The 24,964-nt window shown below is 58.6% G+C and overlaps 1 protein-coding gene across 4 annotated transcripts in view; it reads left to right on the plus strand.

Moving 5' to 3' along the window:
* The window catches only part of VAV2 (vav guanine nucleotide exchange factor 2), a 179,384-nt gene that overhangs the window by 125,148 nt on the left and 29,272 nt on the right, over positions 1-24,964 (plus strand). For 3 of the 4 annotated variants that reach the window (XM_081595898.1, XM_081595900.1, XM_081595901.1), the window contains exons 5-9: positions 11,565-11,667; positions 14,422-14,520; positions 16,554-16,622; positions 17,179-17,279; positions 24,235-24,334. In XM_081595898.1, coding sequence (XP_081452024.1) covers positions 11,565-11,667; positions 14,422-14,520; positions 16,554-16,622; positions 17,179-17,279; positions 24,235-24,334 — 472 coding nt within the window. Of the gene's footprint in view, positions 1-11,564; positions 11,668-13,458; positions 13,474-14,421; positions 14,521-16,553; positions 16,623-17,178; positions 17,280-24,234; positions 24,335-24,964 lie in introns of all 4 variants that reach the window. The other variant, XM_081595899.1, reaches the window with a different exon arrangement.

The raw sequence follows: 24,964 nt of genomic DNA on the forward strand, positions 1-24,964 counted from the left end.
GTGTCTGTTACTCGGGACCCGAGGGCTGGCCGTCTGGGCCCCAAAGTCACCGTGTGTGTGCAGCCCAGCGGCCCTCCTGCCCCTGTGGCCTAGACAAGCTGCCCGATGCTCCCTGCCCTCCCAGAACCAGCTGCTGGACGGCCAGGCAGGGGCAGCCCATCCACACCCTGCCCGGTAAACGGGCTCGTGTCTCTCCCACCTCCTGGCTACGGAGGTGGCCGGCGGGCTGACAACCCTGAGCTCTGCTCTGCGCGGCTTCCCGTCCTGCCCTCCAGGGCTGTCTTGACCTCTTGGCACCTGGGCCCGAGCTGTTTCAGAGGCCCTGCCTGCCCTGGGGGCTCAGGGCATCAGTGACCTTGAAACCCAGCACTCCAGGAAGGAAGTGTGTTCATTCTCTGTGCTAGGGTGAGTCCGAGAGGCCTCCCGAGTGCCCGCAGAGCAGATGCCCCGTGCCATTCCGCCCTGGCTAGATAGTCGAATCACACAGGCCAGCAGACATGAGACAGACTTGGATGGATTTTTATTTTTAATACCTAGTTAAGCATGAGTCCTTTCAGGACCAAGGCTGTCGCAGCAATTCCATGGTCTGATTTAACAGCCTCCGCAGGGTGGGGAGGCCCATGTGGAAGGAGGTTGGCATTCATTGTGCTATTTTCAAGAAGAAAGTGGGGACAAGCTGGGCGGTTGCCAGGAGGAGATGTTTGCAGTCTGTCTAACGAAGGCCTCTTCAAATTGCTTTCCGGATGCTAACTTCTGGACCCCCTGAGGATAGAGACGAGGCCCCTTGTACATTATTTCCCCCGTGCATAGCACAGACTTGACACACAGTGGCCCTTAAAAAATATTGCTCAAAATATGAATAAGCCTAACATGTTGGACTTAACTCTAAAAAAACTCTGTCATGTACATAATATCAGCTCTATCGGTCACCAAACTCATTCATCCTATAAAACCCAGCCCAGAGGTCACCTCCTCCAAGAAGCCATCCCCAACCCCAGCAGACTGAAAGAGGTGCCCCTGCTCCAGAAGATGAAAAGTCCACCAGGATTAGCTTTGTCACGGTGTTGTCATTGTTTTCCTGCACTTGGGGTCCCCTAGGCCCCCGAGGTGAGCTCCTCATGAGGGCCACCCCGAAGGGAAGAGAGCACAGAAAAGGCAGGTACTTGAGCTGGGCCCTGCACACTGTGGCACAGAGGACGTGCCCAGGGGGCTGAGGACCTGAACATCTGCTATTGTTATATTAAGGAGCCAAACAGTGGTTCCAGGAAGTCCAGAGGGTCCCCCTGAGTGCCAGGCCCAGTGCCTGAGTTTCACCCCATTGTCTCAGCCATCAGGACACTGCAGGGTCACTGGTCCTGTCCCTATTTTGTAGTGCAGCTCAGTTCAGTCACTTGGTCGTGTCCAGCTCTTTGCGACCCCATGGACTGCAGCACGCCAGGCCTCCCTGTCCATCACCAACTCCCAGAGCTTGCTCAAACTCATGTCCAATCGAGTCATTTGTAGTTGGAAAAGTTACGGCTCAGAGTGGGTAAGTGATTTGCCTGAGGTTGCACAGCACTCTTTACACGACCAAGGAGAGACTAAAACCTGGAGCCATCTGCTGCTGGGCCCGGTCAGGCGCCTGGGCCTCCTCCTTGTGACTGAGTCTGAATGGTGGGGAGACTCTCCTGCTGCTCCAAAAGAATCCCTGAGAAAGAAGGGGTTCTGGCAGGAAGCACACAGCCGGGCGAGCCTGGCCCGCTCTGGGAATCTGGCAGCCACGGTGGTGCCGTCCAGATGTGCCCCCGAATGGCTTTGCAACCTCAGGGACCATCTGGCCCTCTCTGGGCCCCGCTTTCCCCTCCTATAGGAAGCTGGAGTGTTGGGGTGAGGGTCTGCTGAGGGCAGGTGAGGCCTGCCTCCTAGTGTAAGCAGCACCTTGTCTGTCTGTCTGTCCCTACGTGCAGCCCGTCCAGCCCACAGCCGGCTTCCCCAGGCCCTCCAAAGCCCACTCTCTTTGCCACTCCCCACCCCCCAACTGGTGTGGACGGAGGTCAGGAGATGCCGGGTTTGGTTTCCTAGTAACAGTTTAACGGTGGTCCGGGATCTTGCTTCTCCGCATCAGACAGCCCGGGGCCCGAACGCACGTCACGCTGTCAGTAGTGATGTTTTATGTCCAGCGTAAACACACAGGCTCGCTGGAGGCAGAAAGCAGAGTTAGCTCGCTCTTTGATTTTCCGCACGTGGCGGGAGGAGCCGGGGAAGCTCTTCTAAGCAGCTGACTTTCTGCACCAAAATTGAGGTTGGCAGGCGAGGCTCCTGTGGCGGCGGGCGGGGGCGCAGGATCTCAGCAGGAGGGGAGGTTTCTGCTGTCTCAGGGAGGCAGCAGGCCAGGCTCGGGGCCTCCTGGAGGGTCTGGGGCCATTGTGAGGGCCAGAGTAATTGTCAGGATTTAGCATCTGCCAGTACAGCTGCCACCGGAGTGAAGGGGGAGAGGGGAGGGGGCTGCCCTGGGATGTGGGCTGGGGGCTGCGGAGGCCCAGCGTCCACGTGGCGTCCAGCTGAAGGGGGCTCTGGGTCTCACGGTGGCCTGAGCTCGATCTGGAGGGGTGGGGGCTCCTCGGCCCTGCCGTGGTCTGGGACTTCTCTGTTCACGCCGTCCTCCGCCCTCTCCTGGACAACTGGACAGAGAAGGGCAATCGCTGAAGCCCACCAAGGACAAATCCGTGCTGACACTCGGCTCCCAACTGTCTGGTCGGATGTGTTTCAGGACATCCGATGCCGTTGACGCTGCCGGTGTCTGTTTATCGAGCGTGGACCGCCATGCTAAGTACTGTCTAATTGGCCCCCCCCACTTGTGGGGTGCTGGGCCACAGCCATTAGTGAGCACCTGCTGTGTGCTGGGTCCGTGCTGGTCAGCTCCACTGAGGCCGATCCTTCCAGCAATGCTATCAGGGGCTCCGCCTTATCCCCAGTTTGCAGGTGGGGAAACTGAGGCCCAGAGCTGCAGAGCCCTGCCCAGGGCTGAGTCCATCTCGGACTCGCGTGACTGCTTCCCCTCAGGTGGGCCGCTTTCAGGAGAGTGAGGGTCCTACGATGAGAGCCTGAGCCGAAGGAGAAGGGGACACGCCAGCCCTACGGGCCAGCATTGCCCGTGTGGTCATGTGCACAGACCGCTGTAGCAAGGTGGAGACATGCAGTTTCTCCATGAAGCCCGGCCTCTGATAGCTGGGAACTTAAGACAAGGCTCTGTGGGTCCGCGTGATGCTGAGAAAAGACTCAGGCTGGAACTGAGACGGCCTGACACGATAGAACTCGGCCTGGGTGGTTGAGAGTCTCTTTCGGGTTTTTTTTCAGGGCCTTGAGTTCCTTTTCCAGGACCATAGGAGGTGGGACTGGGGTTTAGGTCCAGTGCACCAGGCCCAGACAGGCATTCAGACTCCTGGCCTCTGCCCCGTGGGATGGTTTGTAGGGGGGTTCCCGTGGGGTCCCGCTAAGCTCTGAGGGCCAGGGCATAACTGGGTGAATCCATCTCATGTTGCAGGAGGAAACAGAGACCAGGATCCAGGCCTTGTTGGATCCACCTCCAGGTCACCGCCCTGCACCCTAGGACCCTTCAGACCCTCGGGGGACGTCATGCTGCCCCCGTCTCTCCTCCTGACCTCACGCCTGTCATTGCCTTTTTCTCCGTTCGGCCCCCGTGGCCGTCAGATGCACTGGGCCAGCCTGGCCCAGCAGTAACTCATCTGTGTTAGCAGATGCCCAAGGCTTGTAATGTATCTGCCCCCTGCCTGCTCAGGAGACTCACACTCGGAGGCGATGCCTCAGCCAAGCATCAGCGGGGCAGTGGTGGAATGCCCATGCAGCGGTGGCCAAAGGGACAGAGCCGTTGGAGACCAGAGGTTGTCACCCCACACAAGTGACACGCCTCCAGGTTAGATGGGTCTGCGTCTCAGACATAACTGTCGCCCTGTCGGGCTCCCCACCTGGACTGTGAGGCCCGTGGACAGTTAGTTAGTTGGTGCCTCTTTGTCCCTCGGATTCCGGAAGTCACCTACCTGTGCAGACTTGGTCTCAGGATAAGTGTAGATTAAAACAATCACATCTGATCATCTTTTCATCTTAATTGTCAAGCTGAACAAATATATGTAGTTTTACCTTTATGAGTTTGTTTTTGCTTTTTAAAAAACTCACTTCTAACAGAAAAAAAGCAACTCACTTCTTTGCTGTCTCTTTTATTTCCCCTCTCCCGGAGGGTGGAACATGCACGAAATGAAATTTCAGGGCTACTCTGTTATAATTTCGTGTAATATGCCTGAACCCCTACTTCTTAGTGCTCATCGACCTGAATTAAATAATGGCTGGGAAGTATCTTCATAATTGAAAAGACCTATAAATGTAGAGAGCAGGCTTATGAGTGTCCTCATGGCTCAGTAATGAGGCCCTGTAGACGCGGGTAACGTTAGGACATTAAAAGCGTGAAGCTGACCATTCGCCCCTCAAGCTTGTTTGTCTCTTTTTAACTGAAGCTGAGCTGACTTACACTGTGTGGGTCTCCATGCAGAGCACTGCGCTTCGGTTATGCACACGTGCGTATGTATTTTTCAGACTCTTTTCCTTATAGGTTATTGCAACACTGAGTCTAGTTCCCTGTGCTGCACAGTAGGTCTTAGTTGTTTATTTTATATATAGTGTGTGTATCTCTTAATCCCAAACGCCTAATTTATCCGTCCCTCCCACAAGTTTTCAACAGGTTCTGGATAACAGACATTTTGCAGAGTGCAGAGAGGTGACCGTGTCTGCATTTTTGAGATTTGTCCGTCCCGAGTTCAGATGCCAGAGCACAGCTCTCCGTCCGGTGTCTCCGGCTGCCTATTTTTAACCTCAGTTCCCTGAGTGAATTAGAAGGACATGAATGTGGTGCCTGAATTGATCCTGCCTGAGCGACTGTTCCTTGTCTGCACTGATTTTGAGAAGGAAGAGCGGCCGAGTTCATGGTGGTGGGCCTGTGTCGGGGACCAGAGACGACGTGTTCCCAGTGTCCCAGCCTTGAGGTTCTGTTCCTTCTGTGAGTACAGAGGAGGCCGCAGGGGACGGTGTCGTCTCATCCTTCCCTGGAGGAACCCACTGTTTCTTCAGGAGCTGCTGACTGTGGTTGGGATCGAGAGCTTGTAGTCCTTTACCTGGGGGAACCCCCAATCCACTGGCGTGAGGTGTCAGCAGGAGGAAATTGAGGGTGGTAAAACAGTCAGAAAGTTCCGTGCGGAATGCTGGAAGGGAGGAGCCCACAGACTCAAACCTGCTGATGGAATCCACCTAAGTCCTGGGTTGACCATTAAACCTCACATACACAGGAGAGGCCCTAAGATTTCCAGCAAAAAATGCAGCAGCTGGAAACTGAATTTAGCAGTCATTTCAGCGGCTGCCCACAGCAGGGAAGATAGAGTTTGAAGTTTGAGTCCAGCCAACCAAGTGAACTGTCAGAACAAATATCCCTCTTCGAAAGAAATAGTGGATCCAGAATCTCCGTAATGAATCATTTGTGGTGTCCAGTGTCCAGTAAAAAAATTGTTAAACCAACAAAAGACAGGTATAAGTGAGTCATACTGAAGGAAAACAATGTCAAGGGGAATCACTGTTGAGATGACTTAAATGTCACAATTAGCAACTTTTATTTTTTTGATCAGGGCTTCGAGGAAAATATGCGTCAAGTGAATGAACAGATGGGGAAGCTTGGTAGAGAAACAGAAACTATAAAAAAGGACCAAGTGGAAATTGTAGAACCGGAAAGCAGGGTGACTTAAATGAATAGTCACTGATCAGTGTAACAGAAGACTGCAGATGGCAGAGGAAAGAACCGTTGAACTTGAAGATGGTTCAATGGAAGGCGTACACTCTAAGCAGCCAAGAGAAAAGGAGACTGAAACAGGGCCTTAGACATGTGGGACAATATCAAGTGTCTAACAGGTATAATTGGAATCTCAGAAGGAGACGGAAAAGCGAATAAGGCAGGAAAAAAAAATTGAAAAAACAGTAGCCTTGAGCTTCCTAAATTCGAAACCTCTATGGTAAACTGCAAAATGTTGCTGAGAGACAATCAAAGACCTGAATAAATGAAAGTATACACTCTGTTCATGGATTGGAAGATGATATTGTTAAGACGTCAGTTTCTCCCAAATTAAACTACAATTCCAGGAGATTCCTTTTTTTTTTTTTTTAATTGACAAAGTTATTGTAAAGTTGATACAGAAATCCAGAGGACTTCAGGATGGTCTAAACAGTCCTATAAAAGAACAAAGCCAGAGCTTCCCTGGCGGCTCGGTGGTTAAGGAATCCCTCTGCCAGTGCAGGAGACACGGGTTTGACCCTGATCTGGGCAGATCCCACATGTTGCACAGCAACTAAGCCTGTTCGCCACAATTCCTGAGACCACGTGCTGCAGCTACTGATGCCTGCGTGCCCTAAGGCCGGTGCCCTGCAACAAGAGAAGCCACCACCGTGAGAAGCCCACACACCACAGTGAAGAGTGGCCCCTGCTCGCTGCGACTGGAAAAAGCCTGTGGAGCAACAAAGACCCAGTACAACCAAAAATAAATAAATAAAGTTCCTTGTAAAATGGTTAAGGAAAGAACAAAGCTAGAGACTTTACACGACCTGATTTCAAGCTTTTCTGTAAAGCTAAATTAAGGCAGAGTGGTCCTGGCATAATGAGAGCTGAATATACTGATGGCCTAGAATAGAGCATTCTAGACAGACCCACACACATGTAGTCAACTGGTTTTTGTCAACGGGATCCAAGCAATCCAGTGGGAAAAAGAAAGTTTTCAACAGATTGTTCTGAACCATCTGGATATCCACACAGGGATGGGAAAATGAACTTCGATCCCTATCTCACGCCATACGTAGATATCCAATTAAGAAGGATCAGAGACCTAAACGTAATCATTGGAACCATATAGACCTAGGAGGATACAGGAGCAAACCCTCTGTGACCTAGAAGAAAGCAGAGATTCTTAACATGAGGCACAGAGGTTTCTTAGGTGGGACACAGGATAAAGTAAGGACACCATGGAAGAAAAACTCGATAAATTAAGTTTCATTAAAATGAAAAATGGATGTTTATCAAAAGACACCATGAAGAAAACAAGTAGCCATGCCAGAGACAGAGGGGGAAAAAAATTTTTTTTAAATATATCTGACCAAGGACTTGTATCCATCATATATAAAGAACTCCTAGAATTCAATAAGAAGATGGCAACTGACTTTTAGAAATGGACAGAAGTCTTGAGCAAGCCTTTTACATAGAAAGATACACAAATGTCCATAAGTACACAGAAAAGTTGTCAACATCATTAATCATTGCAGGAATGCAATACAAAACCATAATTCTATCTCACTGCTTACACACTCCGGCGGCTAAAATTAAAAAGACCGAACTTGCCAGAGCTGGAAAGAACTGGCGTAACTGTCACTCATGCGCACTGCTGCTGGTGGCGTAAATGCTGCAGCTGCTCGCTTTGGGGAAATGCTTGGCAGTTACTGATGAAGTTAAATGTGCTCACCTCCCCTCTGATCCAACAATTCCACCCCTTGTGGAATTTCATTTCCAAAGGAAATGAGAGCATATGTCCACCAAGAAAAAGGCAAATGCTCATAGCAGCTTTTATTTACGATAACCAGAACTTGGAAGCCACCCAAATGTTCATCAAAAGGAGAATGGATGTCAAATTGTGGCGCATTCATGCAGTGGATTGAGACTCAGCAATAAAAAGGGATGAATTGCTGATGGAGGCAGCAGCCTGGATCTCAGGGGCATGATGTTGAGGAAAGGAAGCCGGGCCCAGAAGTGGACATGACACACGATGCTGTTGATGTGACATTTAGAACAGCCGAAGAGAAAATCTGCGGAGCAGTCAGAGGGGTGACTAGGAGAGGGGATAATCAGGGAGGAGAGGAACTGGTAGAGGAGGTGAGAATGTTCTTCAGTGTCATGGGGGTGGGTCCCCTTGTCCAAATGGTTCAGCTCAGGTACATCTCGGTCTACATGCATGCCTGCTCAGTCGCTCAGTCGTGTCTGACTCTTCGTGACCCCATGGACTGTAGCCCGCCAGGCTCCTCTGTCCGTGGGATTCTCCAGGCAAGAATACTGGATTGGGTAGCCATTTCCTTCTCCAGGGATCTTCCCGACCCAGGGGTTGAACCTGCGTCTCCTGCAGTGGCAGGCAGATTCTTTACCACTGAGCCACCTGGGGAGCCCACAAACCCTAAACCTGGTGGAAAGCCTGTGTCACGGCGTTCCACCCGCTCAACATGCAGCTGGTGCCCTGCGGACATCGGTGCATGCCTAGTTAAGCGGCTGGCGCCAGAGAAGAGGGTGGCAGAGGAGGGGCTTGTCCCTCGGCACCTTTTCCAGAACCCCACGGTCCACACTGGCGTCCAGGCGTCTTTCAAGTCCCACCCGTCCTGGAAGCTTCAGAGCCTGCAGCCTTCACTTTCCTCTCCCTCCAGATGAGGCCGCGGCTCTGGCTGGGTGCCCTAATGGGGCAGGTGTCCGCCTCGCCCTCAGATGGGGAGACCTCCCGTTCCGTTTCTCTGAGCATCCTCAGTGCCACGCCATCAGGTCCTTAGCCGGTGAAAGCATGCTGACCAGCCCGGCTGACCATGAGGCCACAGAACAGGAACACGGCATTCGTAAGACACGTGGCCAGTTCCTGCCTGTACGCCTGGCTTTCCCATCTGCCTGACGGACAGCTTTGGGCTCAGGTGCCTCTTGAGCCCTGATTCGGGTTGACTGGTGGTGAGTGCTTCCCCGGAGGAGTCTTTGCTGAGAAGGATTCTGAGCTGGTTGGGGTCAATGAGGATGTTCCCCCAAATGTGGGATGATAAAAGGGGCTCTTCTTGGGCTGGCAGATCGCTGCTCCTGCACCCGATGACCCCACGGACTCTTTCCGGGCTGACGTTCAGTCATTTTGATTCATTTCATTGGCTCTTGGAATATTTAACCATCACGATCCCCCCACCCACCTGCCTGCCTTCCACCGGCCCGTCGGAGCAGAGCGGATGCCTGTCTGCAGATGGTGGGAGTTGGGAGCGTGCCCACCTCCCCTCGGTTCCGCGCCGTCAGGATTCCAGACACTGCCTTTGTCACCAGCCTCGCTTGGCTGACGACAGAAACCCCGGGGTGTCTGGCATCCTTAGGACAGAACCCCTGTGGGTCCCTGCCTGCACCCGGGCGGCCAGGGCTGCAGGAGCCTCTTCCTTTGGGGGCAACACCTGGAGAGGCCGGGGGTGATCCGTGTGAACACGAGTGACGGTTCCCAAGGCCCACCTCGGGGGACAGACACCCTCCTCTGCCTTCTCCTTGGTTCTGACGGGAGCTGGGGGGCTCTGTCACCGTCTGGGTGCTGATTTGCACCCCAGTTCTCAGGACTGCTGACGTCCAGACACGCGGCTTGCCGTGGAGGGGTGAGGGTGGGTGGGAGAGGGGAGGAAGGACGAGGCTGGCCGAGCTCGCCCCCCGCCGCCCCGCCCCTCCCCGTAGCCGTCACGGAGCCTCAGTGTGTGACCCTAATCTGTGAAATGGGGCCAGCGCTCCCCGCCTCCCAGGCGGCGTTGAGTTGAAAAGCATATACGTGTTTTTTGAGTACCCGCATGTGCTCTGACATCCTGCCCGGCCCCTCCATGGGTGGGTGGCTGTTCACTTAAGCGTCGGGGGGGTCCGTTAGCTGGCCCGGCTCCGTGCGTTCCGGCTGTGTTCTCTGCCCGTCTTCTGCTTCCTCACACCTGGAGAGGTTGTGAAACACCAGGGGAGGTCCCCCAGAGCAGCCGCATCCCATCCCGCCCCCTGCCCATCAGCTGTGGGGTCTCACCAGGATGGGCTCTGGCTGCCCCCGCCCCTGGAACCCCCCCGCCCCCGCAGAGGGACGTGCGATGCTTCTGCTCACTGCCCCATCGCAGTGAGGTGGGGTGGCGTCCAGGGCTCCGGGAGACGAGGCCCTCTGGCTGCCGAGGTCTTCCCTAGAACGGCACAGCCGCCTTTCTGCTAGGTTTGCAGGGAGCTCTCTCCCACCCCGGAGGCCCCCGCCTGCCCTCGCCTCTAGAATGGCAGCTAATATTCCAAAGCTCGGTTTGGGACGCGGCCAGAAACCCATTCATACGAGCGGCTGGTATTGTTTCTCGTCTCTCCTCACCCACTTCCACCGACTCGGGCAGTGGTCCACCTCATTCTGATGCCTTTCAGAGGAGAACTTGGCCAGCCCGCCTTCAGCCCGCTGGGTGGGCTGTCCCCTGCAGAGAGGCGTGCGGGGGGCCGGCGTGGGCCTCTGTGGTGAGTTGGCCTGTTGAGACCTCGAGGACAGACCCCACAGCAGGCTGAAGAGCTGGCCACCCCGGGCCCAGCGGCACCCCAGGCCAGAGTGACCCCTGGGGTCAGGGGTGGGCTGTGTGTGCCCGGCTTGCGGGAACTGTTGGACAGTCCTGTCGGCTCATTTGCTGATTTGGTGAAAATTTGTTGAGCACCTACCTTGTATCAAGCATGGAGATCAGAAGGGATCATGGAGTTGGGTTTCGTCTGGGGGTGAGACAGACTTACCCACAGGCATGTATGGAATAACTGGAGGTGCCACGAGAGGAGAGTCCTTTGATTAAGAGCGCCGGGGAGAGTCCTGGATGGCAGACTAGGTGGAGGTCCCGGAAGGCCTCTTGGAGGAGGTGTCTCATGACTTGATTCTTGCAGACCAGAGGAGATAACTTGTTGGTCAAGCTCATAAGCGGAAACAAATGCTTACTGAATTATAAATCAAGCAGTAACTGCCTTGTGTGCATACTCAGTCGCTTCAGTCATGTCCAACTCTTTGCGACCCCATGCACTGTAGCCCACTGGGCTCTTCTGTCCATGGGATTCTCCAGGCAAGAATACTGGAGTGGGTTGCCGTGCCCTCCTCCAGGGGATCTTCCCAACCCTGGGATCGAACCTGGATTTCCTGCACTGCAGGCGATTCTTTACTGCTGAGCCACTGGGAAAGCCCGGCAACTTCCTTGCTCGTTTGGAAAGGCGCATTGCAAACTCCATGTCCCTCTCTGCTCGGCTCCCTGAACTCCTGGCAGGGAAGATGTCCATGTGCCTGTGACTTCTGCACTTTGACCTTCACACTTGGACCGCAGGGGCTGGGGCGACTCTGGGCTGAGCTGAGAGCACACGGGGCCTCCAGGTCCCAGGTGTGGGCGCGGGGAGGGCATTTTTGGTCCCCAGGGCTGGGCACTACCTATTAAGGCAGCATCTTGCCCCCAATTTCCCATCGGGTATCCCTGTTATTTACTAAACGGCTGGTGTGGCTGTGCTTTATTGTGGTGGGAGACCTTCCAGAAGGGCAGCAGGCAGAGCCCGAGGCTGCCTGAAGTTGAAATCCCAGAAGCCTCGGAAGACAGGTGCCGCACCCTGTCCCTGGAGCGGGAGACGGGGGCTGAGAGGGAGGGGCTCTCCGTGGCCCCGACCGCCTCTCCTCCAGGAGGCCCCCGCGGGCTGGCACCCCGGTGGCCGTGGCTTCAGCCCCCACGCCTGACCCCCTCTACCCCCGGCCCCACAGTGAGCATGGCGTGGGCGAGGACATCTATGACTGCGTCCCGTGCGAAGATGACGGGGATGACATCTACGAGGACATCATCAAGGTGGAGGTGCAGCAGCCCATGGTGAGCCCCGCCTTACAGCCTCTGTGCCGACCGCTGAGCCACCAGGAGGGGTGCCCGGTCCTTCCCAGCGCCTCGGGGTTCCTTCCCGGGCCAGCCGGCCAGGCGTCCCTTCTTTCTCGTGAAATGTTCCCGGGAGACCGGGAGGTGACACCACCACTACCCCCCCTCCCCGGGCATGCTGCTGAGGAATTCTCCTCCAGAGGGTGTTCAGGACCCCAAGTCCCTCCTGCCTGGGGAGCCTGGGGCGGAGACTCAGCGCTGACCTCAGGCAGCTGCAGCCCCTGCCCCCCTGTGCAGAGGCACAAGGCGCCATGGGCTCAGTGAGCCGGCCGGGCACCTTCCCGCACAGGGATGTTCATTTGTGCAGCACACAGGGACGCCTGTTTGTGCAGCTGCTCTGCTGGGGAGGGGGTCCTGCCGGGATGGGAGACGGGGACCCGGTGGGGTGGACCCCAGCCACCTCGCACCCCCAGACTCCTGGGGGTGGGCGAGATGCCCCTTGTCAACACAAAAGGCTCTTGCTGCCATTTGCTTTCACCAAAGAAATGCGGGGAATTTCTCCGAAAGCCAAGGTTTGCTGTTTTCCTTCCGTGTGGGAGTGACCAGCTGGTGGTGCAGAAACAAAGGCCTTTCGGAGGCCTCTCCCTCTGCCAGGAGGTGTTGAGACTCACAGCCCCAAACTCTGTTCTTAAGAACAGATTTCTCGTTTTGCCCCTGGAGGGTCTGAAGGTGGATTTCCTTCCCCACCATCAGCAGGAATCTCGCTCTAGAGAGCCAGGGGTGGGTCTGGGACCCCAGGTCTGCCCCTCCCCCCAGGCAGTCCTGCTCCTGAACCTTCCAGGGAAGTGGGCTCTGGGGCTGCAGGTCTCCTTTGCCTCCCTGGAGCTGGTCTGAAAGGCTGGCCCGCCTCCCGCGTTTGGCAGCAAGCTGAGACTGGGGCCCGCTCACTGCCCAGCCTTTGGAAGCTGGGTGTCCGCGGATCAGGGAGGGGCATGTGGATGCAGTGGCCGGTGTGGTTATGGCGGGGCACCCCCCCCACCCCCCCAGCTGGCTCCTAAGAGACCCCTCCTGCCCCTGGCCTGCAGAAACCCAGGACCCACTGCTGTCCCTGGTCCTGAAGGGACATACAGGACCCCGGGCATCTGCAGGGCTGGGGGGATGCCCGGTGTCCTGGGGACAGGCTGGCGTCCCACCTGCCCAGCGATGCTTAGCTTTCCAAGGCTTGGCGCTGGACTCACACTGGTCCACTAGGCAGGGCGGGCCTCCTGCCACATGTCAGATCCTCAGAGATAAAGCAGCTGGCTTTATTTCCTTCCCCATCATGTCTGGAGCTATCTGAACAGTCTGAGTGGAAGGTACTGGGAATAGTAATGTTTCTAAAGGAAGATAAAGCCAGGGGGTGGCAGGTGCCACTCAGAGCCTGGCCCGGGATGGGGGGAAGGTGTCACCTGCTCAGTCCCAGTGCTGACTGCGTCCCAGTCTATCCCCATCCCAGTCTGTCCCTATCCCAGTCTGTCCTCTCCCAGTCTGACCCCTGTCCCAGTCTGATCCCTATCCCAGTCTGACCCCTATCCCAGTCTGTCCTCTCCCAGTCTGTCCTCTGTCCCAGTCTGTCCCCTATCCAAGCGTTGTCCTCCCGTCCAACCAGGCTGACACTCAGCAGGTGGAGGGCATGGCATGATCCCTGGGTCTGCTGTCTCTGTGAGGGAGCTTTCTGACTTCCCCAAGCTCGGCTTGAGTAAGAGCAAGCACTGCTAACTGGTTCTTTCTGTTTGTTTCCCACGCTTTCAGATTAGATACATGCAGGTAAGTGGCAGGCAGAGGGGAGGCCCAGGCTCAGTCTGCCAGCACCGGCTTCCTGCACCTTCGGGGAGCCTCAGTCCTCTTTGCAACAACCCGGGACCCGTCCCCAGGGAAACACTATCGGGCCCCACATCCTTACACGCGGTTTTAGGGGGTTGTGGATGCTCAACACCAAGTTCCCAGGCTGAGAAGGGCTTCGGGCTTTGGGAAGGAGCCTGAGTGATGTGCCCACCCGGCAGGCTGCTTTGGAGAGCTGTGGCCCCGGCCAGCCCGCTCGGGGCCCTGGGGCATTTCTTGGAAAAGAAGGATGATGTCAGGGCGGGTTTGAGTCCAAACGGCCCCATGTGTCACCCGTCCGGTTTTCTCTCAGCTGAAAAGAACTTAAGGAGAAGGCCTGGACCTTCCGCAGTCGCTCCTGACAGTCAGCCCACCTGTGGCCTCTCCCCCGGCCCCTGTGGCCGCGCTGTCGTGCTCAGCCCTGCTCCAGAGGCCCCCACCACCACAGGGGCCTGTCCCGGGGACCCCCGATGGGCTCGTAGCTCTGCACGAGGTCGGAGACCGCTGGGTATTTGGAACGTCCGGCTCTGCCAGGGATTGGCCTCTTTCTCTGAGGCACTAACAGGCTGGGATGGTGGGTCACTGGACGTGGGTCCGCAGGGAGCTGGTCAGAGCCTCTCTTCATGCGCACAGTAGGTGCTTTAAGCATGTGACACCTGCTGTATGTGCTGGAGGGGGTGGCCAGTCTGGTGGGGACCTGTCCCTTCTGGGCTGTCCCTGGTCCTCAGGGTCATGCCACGCCCGCTGCGCTGGCTTCAGCATCCTCGTCCACAGGAAGGAGGCGAGAGGCACGCTGTCCCCCATCCCACCCCCTGCACACTCGGCAACCCCCCAGCCGAGCCGGGGGTACGGCGGGGCCCTGGCTGACGTCCTGTGTGCTGTGTCCTCCTCTAGAAAATGGGCATGACGGAGGATGACAAGAGAAACTGCTGCCTGCTGGAGATCCAGGAGACGGAGGCCAAGTACTACCGGACGCTGGAGGACATCGAAAAGGTGGGCGTGGCCGCTGGGGCCACCAGGACCCCTGCCTCCCGGGCAGCGAGGACAGAGGCGGGGCGCAGGGGCCCTCTCAGTTTTGCACCCCTACCCCCACCTATCAGGAAATCGCCCTCACCTGTCCTCTGCCCTCTGGCCCCACTCAAGCTGTGGGCTCCGCCCAGGCCGGTTTCCTGGGAGGCCCTGGTCCCACCTCCCACCCCTCGGCCTCAGCTCGGACCCTCACTGTCCTGAGCTTGTTTCTGCCGCTCCTTCCAGCCTGAACTGGGCGTTGTTGCCGCTTCTGCTCCTGAAATGTGCTGACCCCTTCATGTGTCCATCCTCGCCCAGAGCTAAGCGCCTTCTGCGCACGCTGTCACCCAAGCCTGGCACTGAGTGAGCCCTGGGTGTGCATCTCCTCCCTGGGCACCGTCGGCACTCAGCCTGCCCTCCGTCGGCCGGGCGTGCAGCAGGGCCGGCCCGTAGGCGGCCATGAGTGCCCTGCACCTGGGGCTCCGCTGGGCCCCGTGCTAGCAGTCTCTGCAGCCCCGCTGGCAGACGGTGTGATTGCCCCATGGGCTGGTCAGCACTGTGCTCCGCCGGCCTGCCCAGACCCTGGAGGACGCGGGTGGGCCTTCTCCCTGCGTCCTGTGGGCGCCGGCTCCGTGCTGTTCCCTGTCACTTGGCGTCCTCTTGGCAGCGCTGAGTGCCGTCAAAGAACCAACGCTGCTTTCAGGAGAGGCCGTTTCCGCTTAGCCATCATGGGGGTCCCTGGGTGGGTCCCTACTGTTCAGGGCATGCGGGAACCTCCAGCCAGGAGTCCCGAGATGCCCCTTGGCCCTGGGTCTGGTCCAGACCTCGGACCTTTCCCCTCCCCCCACCCCACCCCGCCCTCCTGTTCTGCCCTTCCGCACCCCAAACCACAAGCCTTTCTGCAGATGCACCGTCCTGGCTGCCCAGCCTGGCCTCCTCGTCTGCCCACCCTGACTCCCTGGTCAGCTCCTCCCAGGGCCCTCCTCCCAGGGGGCACGGAGCCCAAGTTCTGCTGCAGAAAGCCGGCGGGCCGCTGGGCCCCGTCTCCACCCCAGGAATCCGACCCTGGGGCGCAGGCACTGCTGGTCCACAGGCAGGGTGCACGTTGGGGATGAGCTGGGGGCCTGCCCCGCCAGGGCATGCTTTGTGCTCTCGGAAACGATGGTGTTTGTAACCCTCCCCAGCCCCCTAGGTGGGTGTTCCCAGCCCCAGGTCTCAGAGGAGGAAGCGGTCCCAGAGAGGGGAGCCGCACGGCGGGGGAGAACTGTCCAGGTGCATCCCGCGGCCACTAGTGTGGGTGGATAGCCTTCTCCTGCTCACACAGCGGCCGCGGAGAGGGCCAGGCGGCCAGGACCCTGCGGGAGAAGGGGCAGGGAGAGGGGAGGGTGACCGGCCGTTCCCTGGGGGGCCTCTGGGGCTGGTCTCAATGTGGCTGGTCTCGTCTAAAGCCTGGGCAGAAGCGGCCCTGTTGTGTGGCGAGTGAGGCTGCAGTGCGCCCTTCTGATGGCAGGTCTGGGAGGACGCTCAGGGCAGAGGTTCAGGACTTGATGTCGGGAGAGACTCACGGCCGTGTCTCTGTCCTCACGTGCACCCTTGGGGGATGCCCCTCACCTCCCGTGGGAACCTCATTTTCCCTAAATGTCTCAGACAGCCATAGCAAAGCCCACCCTGGTTGCCTTGGGGTTGAAGTCCAGCGCCACGTGCACAGCGCCCCCCGTGGAGCTTTGCCCAGCAAGGGGGGTGGGGTCCGGCGCTAGCATTGATTCCCAGGCCCGACCCCGCCCGGCCCCAAGCTGGGCTCGCCCCGCAGAGTGACCCTAGGTCTCCCCAGAAAGCCCGTGTCCTCCGGGGGGCACAGAGCCCCAGCAGGGTGGGTGCTGGGCTGAGTGACCGCCCCGCGGGGAGCCCGTCTGTGGACACTTGACCCTGTGAGGCTGTTAGAGCGCCTCCCCACCAGCAACCGTGGCCTTGAAGACATCCTCCAGGCCACGATGGCAGCGAGGGCTTCTCTCTTGCAGAACTACGTGACGCCCCTGAGGCTGGTGCTGAGCCCAGCGGACATGGCGGCCATCTTCATCAACCTGGAGGTGAGGGCCCCTCCCCGGCTCGCTGTGTGGGGGCCGCGGTCCTAACCCGCTCCGACTTCAGGCGGGCTCCACCTTGAGGGGTCTTGGAGGGCTGGACCCTGGAGGTCCTCGAGGGTCCGTGAGGTTTGGTTGGCAGTGGAGGGCAGACTGAGCCCCTTGGCTGCCCTGTGGTGTCTGGACATGGACACAGAGGGTGATGGGCACCCCTCTGCTCCGAAGTGGACACACTTCCCCGGAGCTGGACCCCACTTCGGTGGAGGAGAGACTCTACCCTCAGAGCCTGTGAGCCCCTTAGCTCTCTCACCCAGTGGGTGGGTCACAAGGACGCTGGCTGGGGTTGGCCACTGTGTGTCTGGACAGGCTGGTACCGCTGTGGCCGGCTGTAGAGCCTTCCAGTGGATCACCCCCCGGGCGAGCACGTTGGGAGGTGCACCCCGCGCCCAGCCACACGCGTGGACGTCCTTCAAACAGCAGCCCCGAAAGAGCTTGACCGGAGCCTCTGCACCCCCTACCCCGCCCTCTGAGCCTGCTCATGCGTGGTTGCTTATCATCCCAGGACCTGATTAAGGTGCATCACAGCTTCCTGAGGGCCATCGACGTGTCCATGATGGCGGGCGGCAGCTCGCTGGCCAAGGTCTTCCTGGACTTCAAGGAGAGGTGAGTGGACAGGGCCTCGGGAGCGTCTCCAGTTCCGCCCTGTCCTCACTTGTAAACTGAGGAAACTGCCTGGCCTCCCTGCCTTCCCCACCTGGACAGGAGGGGGCCTCATAAGGCCCCTAGCAGCCCCTTCACCTCTGTTCCTGGGGGTCTGGGTGGATAGGGACCCTCGTGCCATCAGGGTTCCCTGCAGTGCTGTGGGCCCCGGGGATCCGGTGCCAGGGCACTCTGGCTCTGAGCCTGGTGGGTGTGGCCCTTGGAAGCTGCTGCTGCAAGAACCACCCCCCCCAACCCCCTGCAGGCCTGAGTGAGGGGCTTCAGGGGCTCTGGGTCCCCAGGGCGGAGGACACATGCCTGCTTCCTTGCTAGGATGCCACACCTGGAATTCTTTATCGGGTGGTCAGGGGCAAGGATGGCATTTGTGCCCCTCGGTGCCATGCGGGTGACCAGAGGCCAGGCCTGGTCCCCAGCCAGTGAAGGCAGTGGTGGCCGGCCGTGTGGAGGAGCCGACCCTGGGTGACCAGGCGAGGTGCCGGTGGCAGATGTGGGCACGGATGCGTGGCCATCCTGGCGTAAACCAGCCTTGGCCCTGAACTTGGGGAGATGGTAGTTCCAGGGCAGTGGACCTTCCAGTGGTGCCCTGGTCCCGTCTGAGTGTCCGCAGCTTCGGGGCAAATGTCCGCGGAGCAGAGGGGGTGTAGATGCCCTCGTCAGAATCCGAGGCGGCTTCTCTCCTCCGGGCCCCGCCCAGGTGGTTAGATGGAGTCTGGAGGCAGAGAGGGCCCCAGCCTCCAGCCCAGCAGCGTCACCTGCAGTCCTTGTCCCCTTAGTGACAGCCCTGGTCCAGGATCCAGACTGTCGGGGGGGGGGGTGACAGCTCATCAGGAATCAGGGCAGGCGCTTTGCTGCCGTGTGGCCTCTCAATCTGTTTGATTCTTTAAGCCTGTTTTGTCACCCCAGCTGATGGAGGGGTTGAGGAGGTGGCCTTCTGTTCTCGAGAATGGCCTGCTGGAGTCTGGCGGGGGTGAGGAGGGCATGGAATCGGGATTCTGGAAGCTTCTGGCTGCGTGCGGAGGGCAGCTGTCAGGATGGCTCTGCCGTCCCAGCAGAGATCTCGGCCCCTGCTTCCCTCCCTCGCACCACGGCCGCCGGCTCTCGAGGGCGAGATGCTGACGAGGATGAAGCCAGGTGATGTGAAAGGGGCTCGCGAGAGGCCAGCACTGCGGGGGGCCTGGGAGACAGCGGTTTTAGCCACTGAAATCCCATGAGATCCACCGGGAAACGGGGCCTTGCTTTCTGTCCATCGTGGAATCTTTGGGGGAGGATCCCACAGAGTCTTATCTTCATGGTGCCTAGACCCGGCTGCTCGTTGAAGCCACCTGGGAGCTTGTTAAAAATACTGATTCCTGGGGTCTGAGGAGGGGTCCCGAGAGCTGTAGAAGGCCCCACAGGGGCTGGTGGGGACCCTGGGTCCGTGTCACCCTCATCTGCAGGAGGGTCCCCTGCGTCACCCTCCTGCCCAGAAGCCATGGCAGGGCGCCTTCACCCGGGACCCCCTGAAGGTGCCTCCCCAGGCGCCGTCCAGCTCCGGGCAAGGCGCTGTGCCCCCCTGAGCAGGCGAGGGTCCTTGAGCCTGCTCTCTCAGGGGCCAAGAGTCGGGGGCTCCCGGGAGCCACAAGAGAGCAGCAGTGCCCGTGTAAACGCACGTGCAAGGGGAGGGGAGCGGACAGTGTTTCTCCGGGGACCAGCGGGTGTGGGCACGCTGGCTGGCCCGGGCGAGGGTGCGCAGATGGAGGCCGGGGGTCAGGCCGGCTCTCTAGCCCACCCTTTGCCCCCAGCAAGGTTCTCCTCTCACCTGGCTGCAAGCCATCATGCCAGGTGAGCCCACGCCACGGTGCCCCGCTGGCGAACTTGAGCTATCAGACCTGACCCTCGCCCAGATGGTGGGCACAGCGCCTCATTCGTGCCATGCTTTGGCTGAGCAGGGGGCGGCTGTGGATAAAGCTGGACTCTGGGCCCATTAACCCAGCTCAAGGGCAGGTGGCCAAGGCATAGATGGATGATGTGCCTTCTCGGGGACCCTCCTCATCCCCCGTGCCAGGCGTGGCTGCCTGGTCCCCGCGGTCCAGTTGGCCCATGAGCAAGTCCTAGGGCCCCCTCCACGCACGACCTTGGGCTGACCTGCCCCCAGGCCTCCTTTCCTCGGGACATGACGGATGTTTCCAACATGGAGAACGGCAGTGAGCTGAGCGTATCCTGGTACCAAGAGCTCTGCAGACCGTCACCCCCTGCAGGGCCTCGGGGACCCAGGCCCTTTTGTTGCGGGAGGGGCTGGCTGCATGTCATCAGAGTGGATTGGCTGAATCGCTGTGTCTATCCCAGCGTCCAGCTTTTCTGGCACTTCCCTTCAATTTCTGAGTCAGCCCCTATGACCCTGATGTTCACTGACTTACCGACGCCACAAGCATTTATGGAGCGCCTGCTGTGTGCAGCACCTGAGCATTTATGGAGTGCCTGCTGTGTGTGGCATCCAGACTCTGGGCCAAGGACATCATGGTGAACAGAGCTGGCCCAGCTCTCCCTGGGAATGAGTCCACACACAAGACTTATTATGGGCTGCATGGGAGTAGGGGGAGGGGGACGTGGGGAAGCGACTTGGAGCTGACGGTGGGGGCCCCTGAGGACCTGGGTGAGAGAGGATCAACCCTCAGCCGTATGGGCAGCAGAGAATGAAGGGAAGGCCCTGGTGAGAGCCAGGAGCTCTGTTCTGGAAACTGGCAGAGGCCAGGGGAGCAGGAATGAGGGGGGTGAAGAGGTGGTTCTCTAAGTAAGGAGCAATCCCAGGTTCTGCAGGATCTGGTAGGCTGAGAGAGGGATTCAGAATTTTTTAGCTGAGGGCAGGAAAAGCCACTGAGGAATTCAAGGGGCAAGATCCTGGCAGCTCATCGTGGATGAAGGATGGGGTGGCAGCCGAGTGTGGTATGACCAGTGCCAGGTGGCAGAGGACAGTCACCTCTCTCTTTTTGGAGGTTTTACTCCCATCATTGCGGCCTTGATCCTTAGACAAGGCAGAGGCTCCTGTTAACTACATGGGCCTAAAGAGACGTGTCCCACCTAGGGGGACAGGCTCTCAGGAGAGGTTTGCATTAAAGTCAGACTGTTTGTATGTATTGCTGGGGCTGACCAAGGTGGCCCAGAGCCTGACTTCTGGTGGGTCAGAGGGTTGGGCCAGATGGGCCCGGTGGCCCGGAGCTGGTGGCCCATTGGGAGGGCAGGAGTCCTAGCTTTTAGAAGGGACTACCGTGGAGCTTTGCACAAGTGCTGCTAGGAGGATGTCATTCAGAAAGGCAGGTCCCCCCTACCCAGGGCCCCAGGGGTTTCCGTGAGTGTCTGGAGAGAGGTCCTGGGCGGGCGAGGGCTTTGGTGTCTTGCAGCTTCTGCTGCCTCCAGTGTTGGGTGGAGGTGCTGCGGCCTGACTGTGATCTCCATTCACGGGGGCAGGGTCTCTGGGGACCTCTCATCTCAAAGCCTGAGGCTGGGTGGTCCTGCGTGGAGACAGCCCTCTCGCACCCTCCTAGAGCCCCCACAGGGGTTCACGCGGCCGCCCTGTCTGGAGGGCTGCCCTGAACCCTCAGCTGGAAAGGCTAGACTTCTTACACTGTCCAGATGTCCTTTCCCAGATGGGGAAGCTGAGGGCAGGAGAGGGGTGGGGCTTGGGTGTGTGGGGGTTCAGCTTGTCCTGTGTCCCTCCCTGGCACCGTGAGCATTGGGGCAGCAGTGACATAGCGAGGAACTGGGCCATCAGTACTTCTGGGAGACGCCCGCGTGCTTCCCTTTATGGGGTTGCAACTGAACGTTCAGGCCTAAATAACACCACCCTGGCGCAGAGCCATACGGAGCTGGCGACAGACATCACCCGGCTCAGGAAAGGGAGGCCGGGGAGATGACGGGGCTCCCTCAGAGGACGGGCTGGCCCTCCGGCCGCAGTCAGTGGGGACAGAAGTTAGGAAGAGGGTGGCCACATTAGATACAAGCCAGTCCGTTTCCTCCCTGACACGAGCACCGAGTCCTCCGGGCCACTTCTGCATCGTGACGGAAATCGTGTCCCGAGCAGTGTCCGGCGAGGGTGCGTCAGGCCGGGTCAGAGAAGGCCGCCTGTCCCGCGTGTTCCCAGGCGCTCCCGTGAGACCCTGAAGCAGGAAGTCTGCACTGCCTGCATCGCTTTACTTCCAAGTTTCAGATACTTTTACTCAGCAGCAGATTTTTATGGTTAAAATTAAGGCCCATCAACTTCACTTCCTTCACCGACTTCCTCCAACAGACTTAGAACATCCTGGCAGTTTCTCTGGATTTTCAAGGAAGAGTCAAACCACCCACAGACTCCACAGCCCATGGTACCTGGCCTGGGGCTGGTGCTCAGACGTGCCGTGGTGTGGACAGAGGGCGAAGGGGTCAGCATGAGTGTCCCGGGGCTGTTGTCACAAATTCCCACAAACTCGGAGCCTTAACACATCAGAAATTTAATTCTCTCTCAGGCCTGGAGGCTAGTGTCCGAAACCGGTCTCGCTGGGCCCTGCTCCCTCTGGAGGCTGCAGGGAGGGGCCTCCCTGATGCTTCCAGCACCTGGGGGCCCCAGATGTCGTTGGCTTGTGGCCACAATCCCCCAGCCTGTTCTCCACACTCACTTGGCCTCTTTCTGTGTCTCTGGGTCCTTTTGTCTCTTATAAGGACCTTGTCCTTGGATGCAGGGCCCACCCTAGTCCGGCATGATCTGACCACGACCCTGTGGGCTGTGATTACATCTGCAGGGTCACATCCTGAGGCCCCTGGTGGACATGCCTTTGGGGACCGATATCCCTCCCAGGACAGGGTGTCTTGGCTGAGTCCCTGAGCAGCTCCCCTCCCATCTCGGTGGGGCCAGCTGTGGCCCGAGGCAGGGGGGTGTGTAGCCACAGCTCTGCTCTGCAGTTGGGTGGGGAGGGGGTGGCCCTGGAGTGCTGGCCGCTGGACTCAGGAGAGGCCTCCCCACGGGGCTGGGGAGACTGGACTTGGGAGCCACGTGGGGTCTGGATTTGCTGTGGGATCCGGCCTGGCCACTCCCTTGCTGGTGACCTTATGAGTCTGGTCACCTCCCAGAGCCTAAATGTGGTGTGTAAGTGAGCCTGAGAGCAGGCGTGGGTACGTCCCTTGGTCTTTGCTGTAAGTAGCTGTGGTCAGATTTCACTTGTCACCTATTTACAGATGAATGTGGCTACTCACAGCCGAGTGTGTAAGGGCCTTGTGCAGGCCATGCCAGCCAGGGCCCCAGGCTACATGCTGGCACGCGGGGAGAGATGAGACCTGCCCCTGGAACTCAGAGCTGGTGGCGGGCAGGGGGGCCCAGTCTCCTTTGTGGACCCCTCTGGACTGGATAGGCTCTTCCCCACTGCTCTCCACCCATCTCTGTGCTTTCAGCCTGGCCCAGCTGAGCTGGAGGACAGGGGTGGGGAGGGGCGGGGACACAGAGCAGGAAGTGGTAAGGCAGGGTTTTGATGGATGAATAGAAGTTTTCTGGCTGGAGACGGCTGCCGGTGCAGCTGTACTGGCTGATGGGAGGGGAGTGCAGTGAGGAAAGCAGGGCTGGGACCTGCTGTGCACACACTGTCCGCCAGAACCTCGGGATGAATGAGCCGGGGGAGTGCGGAAGGAAGGTAAGGGTGCGCCCCAAGGCTGGCTGCCCCGGGGGCGCCAGGCTCCAGGTGCTCAGGAGAAGGTCTGCAGGGCCCGGGAGGGAGTCAGGGCTGCTGAGGAGCAGGGGGGCCTCTGTGCCTGGGAATGTGGGCGGTGCCCGCTGGGCTGTAGGCAGAGCTTTTGCTGCCCACGTAGCCTTCCCTCGATGTGGGGCAGCCCTGCCTTACAGACCGGCACAGCTTGCACAGAGACCCCTGGGTCTCCAGCCCCTGATCGCTTCCAGAGATGATGGGTCTTAATCAACTTTCACGTGAAAACTCTCGGTTCAATAGCAAGTCACTGGAGCGGAAAGGTTCGGGGAAGGCGGGTGCGCGTTCCCCCGCATGGTGGGCAGCCCTCCTTCTGGGCAGGGAAGGGAGGGAACAGAGCCTCACGGAGAGAACTCGTGAGGGGCTGTCATGGGGAGAGACCTATGGCTTGTCATGAAAGCAGAACAGACTCATACCGTGTGTGTGTGTGTGTGTCTGTGCCTGTGTGTCTGTGTGTGTGTGTGTCTCTGTCTGTCTCTCTGTCTGTCTCTCTGTGTGTCTCTGTGTGTGTGTGTTTATGTGTGTCTCTGTGTCTGTCTCTGTCTGTCTGTCTCTCTGTGTGTCTCTCTGTCTGTCTCTGTGTCTCTCTGTCTGTCTCTGTGTGTCTGTGTGTGTGTGTCTCTGTCTGTCTCTGTGCGTCTGTCTCTCTGTCTGTCTCTCTGTGTGTCTCTGTGTCTGTCTGTGTGTCTGTGTGTGTGTGTGTCTCTGTCTCTGTGTCTGTTTCTGTGTGTCTGTCTCTCTGTCTCTCTGTCTGTCTCTCTGTGTGTCTCTGTGTGTCTGTGTGTCTCTGTCTGTCTCTGTGTGTCTGTCTCTCTGTCTCTCTGTGTGTCTCTGTGTGTCTGTCTGTCTCTGTCTGTCTCTGTGCGTCTCTGTCTGTCTCTGTGTCTGTCTCTGTGTGTCTGTGTGTGTGTGTGTCTCTGTCTCTATGTCTGTCTCTGTGTGTCTGTCTCTCTGTCTGTCTCTGTCTGTCTCTGTGCGTCTCTCTGTCTGTCTCTGTGTGCCTATGTGTGTGTGTCTGTGCCTGTGTGCCTGTGTGTGTGTGTGTGTCTGTGCCTGTGTGTCTGTGTGTGTGTGTGTGTCTGTCTCTGTGTCTGGCTCTGTGTGTCTGTCTCTCTGTCTGTCTCTGTGCGTCTCTCTGTGTGTCTGTGTCTCTCTGTCTGTCTCTGTCTGTCGCTGTGTGCGTGCCCACCGCCCAGGCTCCTGATCTACGGGCAGTACTGCAGTCACATGGAGCACGCCCAGAACACCCTGAACCAGCTCCTGGCCAGCAGGGAGGACTTCAGGCAGAAAGTCGAGGTACGGGGGACTTCCCACCCGGGCCCGCCCATCCCTGGCCTCTTGCCCGTTTCCTGGAAAGGTGGGGACGGGGCAGGGATGTGATGTGTTTGTAGATGTTTTTGGCTGATGAGGTTTTTTCCCTTTGCCTTTTGTTGGGGTTGAGAGTGGGCAGGGAGAGGTCACTGTCCCAGGCCCGGGCCCAGCCTGAGTCCCCTGGGTGCAGCAGTGGCAGGGCCCCAGGACCAGATCTGGCTTAGTGGGGGGCTACAACTGCTCCCTGACCCTGGTCTGTTTGGACCCTGAGGGGGCCCAGGTCATGGTCGTCTGCTGGGAGCCGTGGAGTCTCCCAGCCCTGCGAGTCTCACCCCTCTTGATGTGAGTCTCACCCGCCTCGAGCCCCCCACGTGAGCTCCTTTCCGGGCTCCTCCCACCTGGGGGGTAGCAGGCGGTCCACAGAGACAGGGCTTCCCAGGTTGTATCTGGCTGCTCGGCTGGTTTCCAGGGTGAATCCTGGTGGCATGTCCCCTTTCTCCCACAGTGTTGGGGGTGACACGCCCCTTGGAGAGGCCTGATGCCCCTGTGTCTCCAGGCAACCACTGGGAGCCCTCATTCCTGAGGGTGGTCCCTCCTTAGTGTGAGCTGGCTCCC

This window comes from Giraffa tippelskirchi, chromosome 4, assembly GCF_054371585.1.
Source record: "Giraffa tippelskirchi isolate mGirTip1 chromosome 4, T2T-mGirTip1v1.2.pri, whole genome shotgun sequence".
In the NCBI taxonomy this organism is placed as follows: Eukaryota; Metazoa; Chordata; class Mammalia; order Artiodactyla; family Giraffidae; genus Giraffa; species Giraffa tippelskirchi.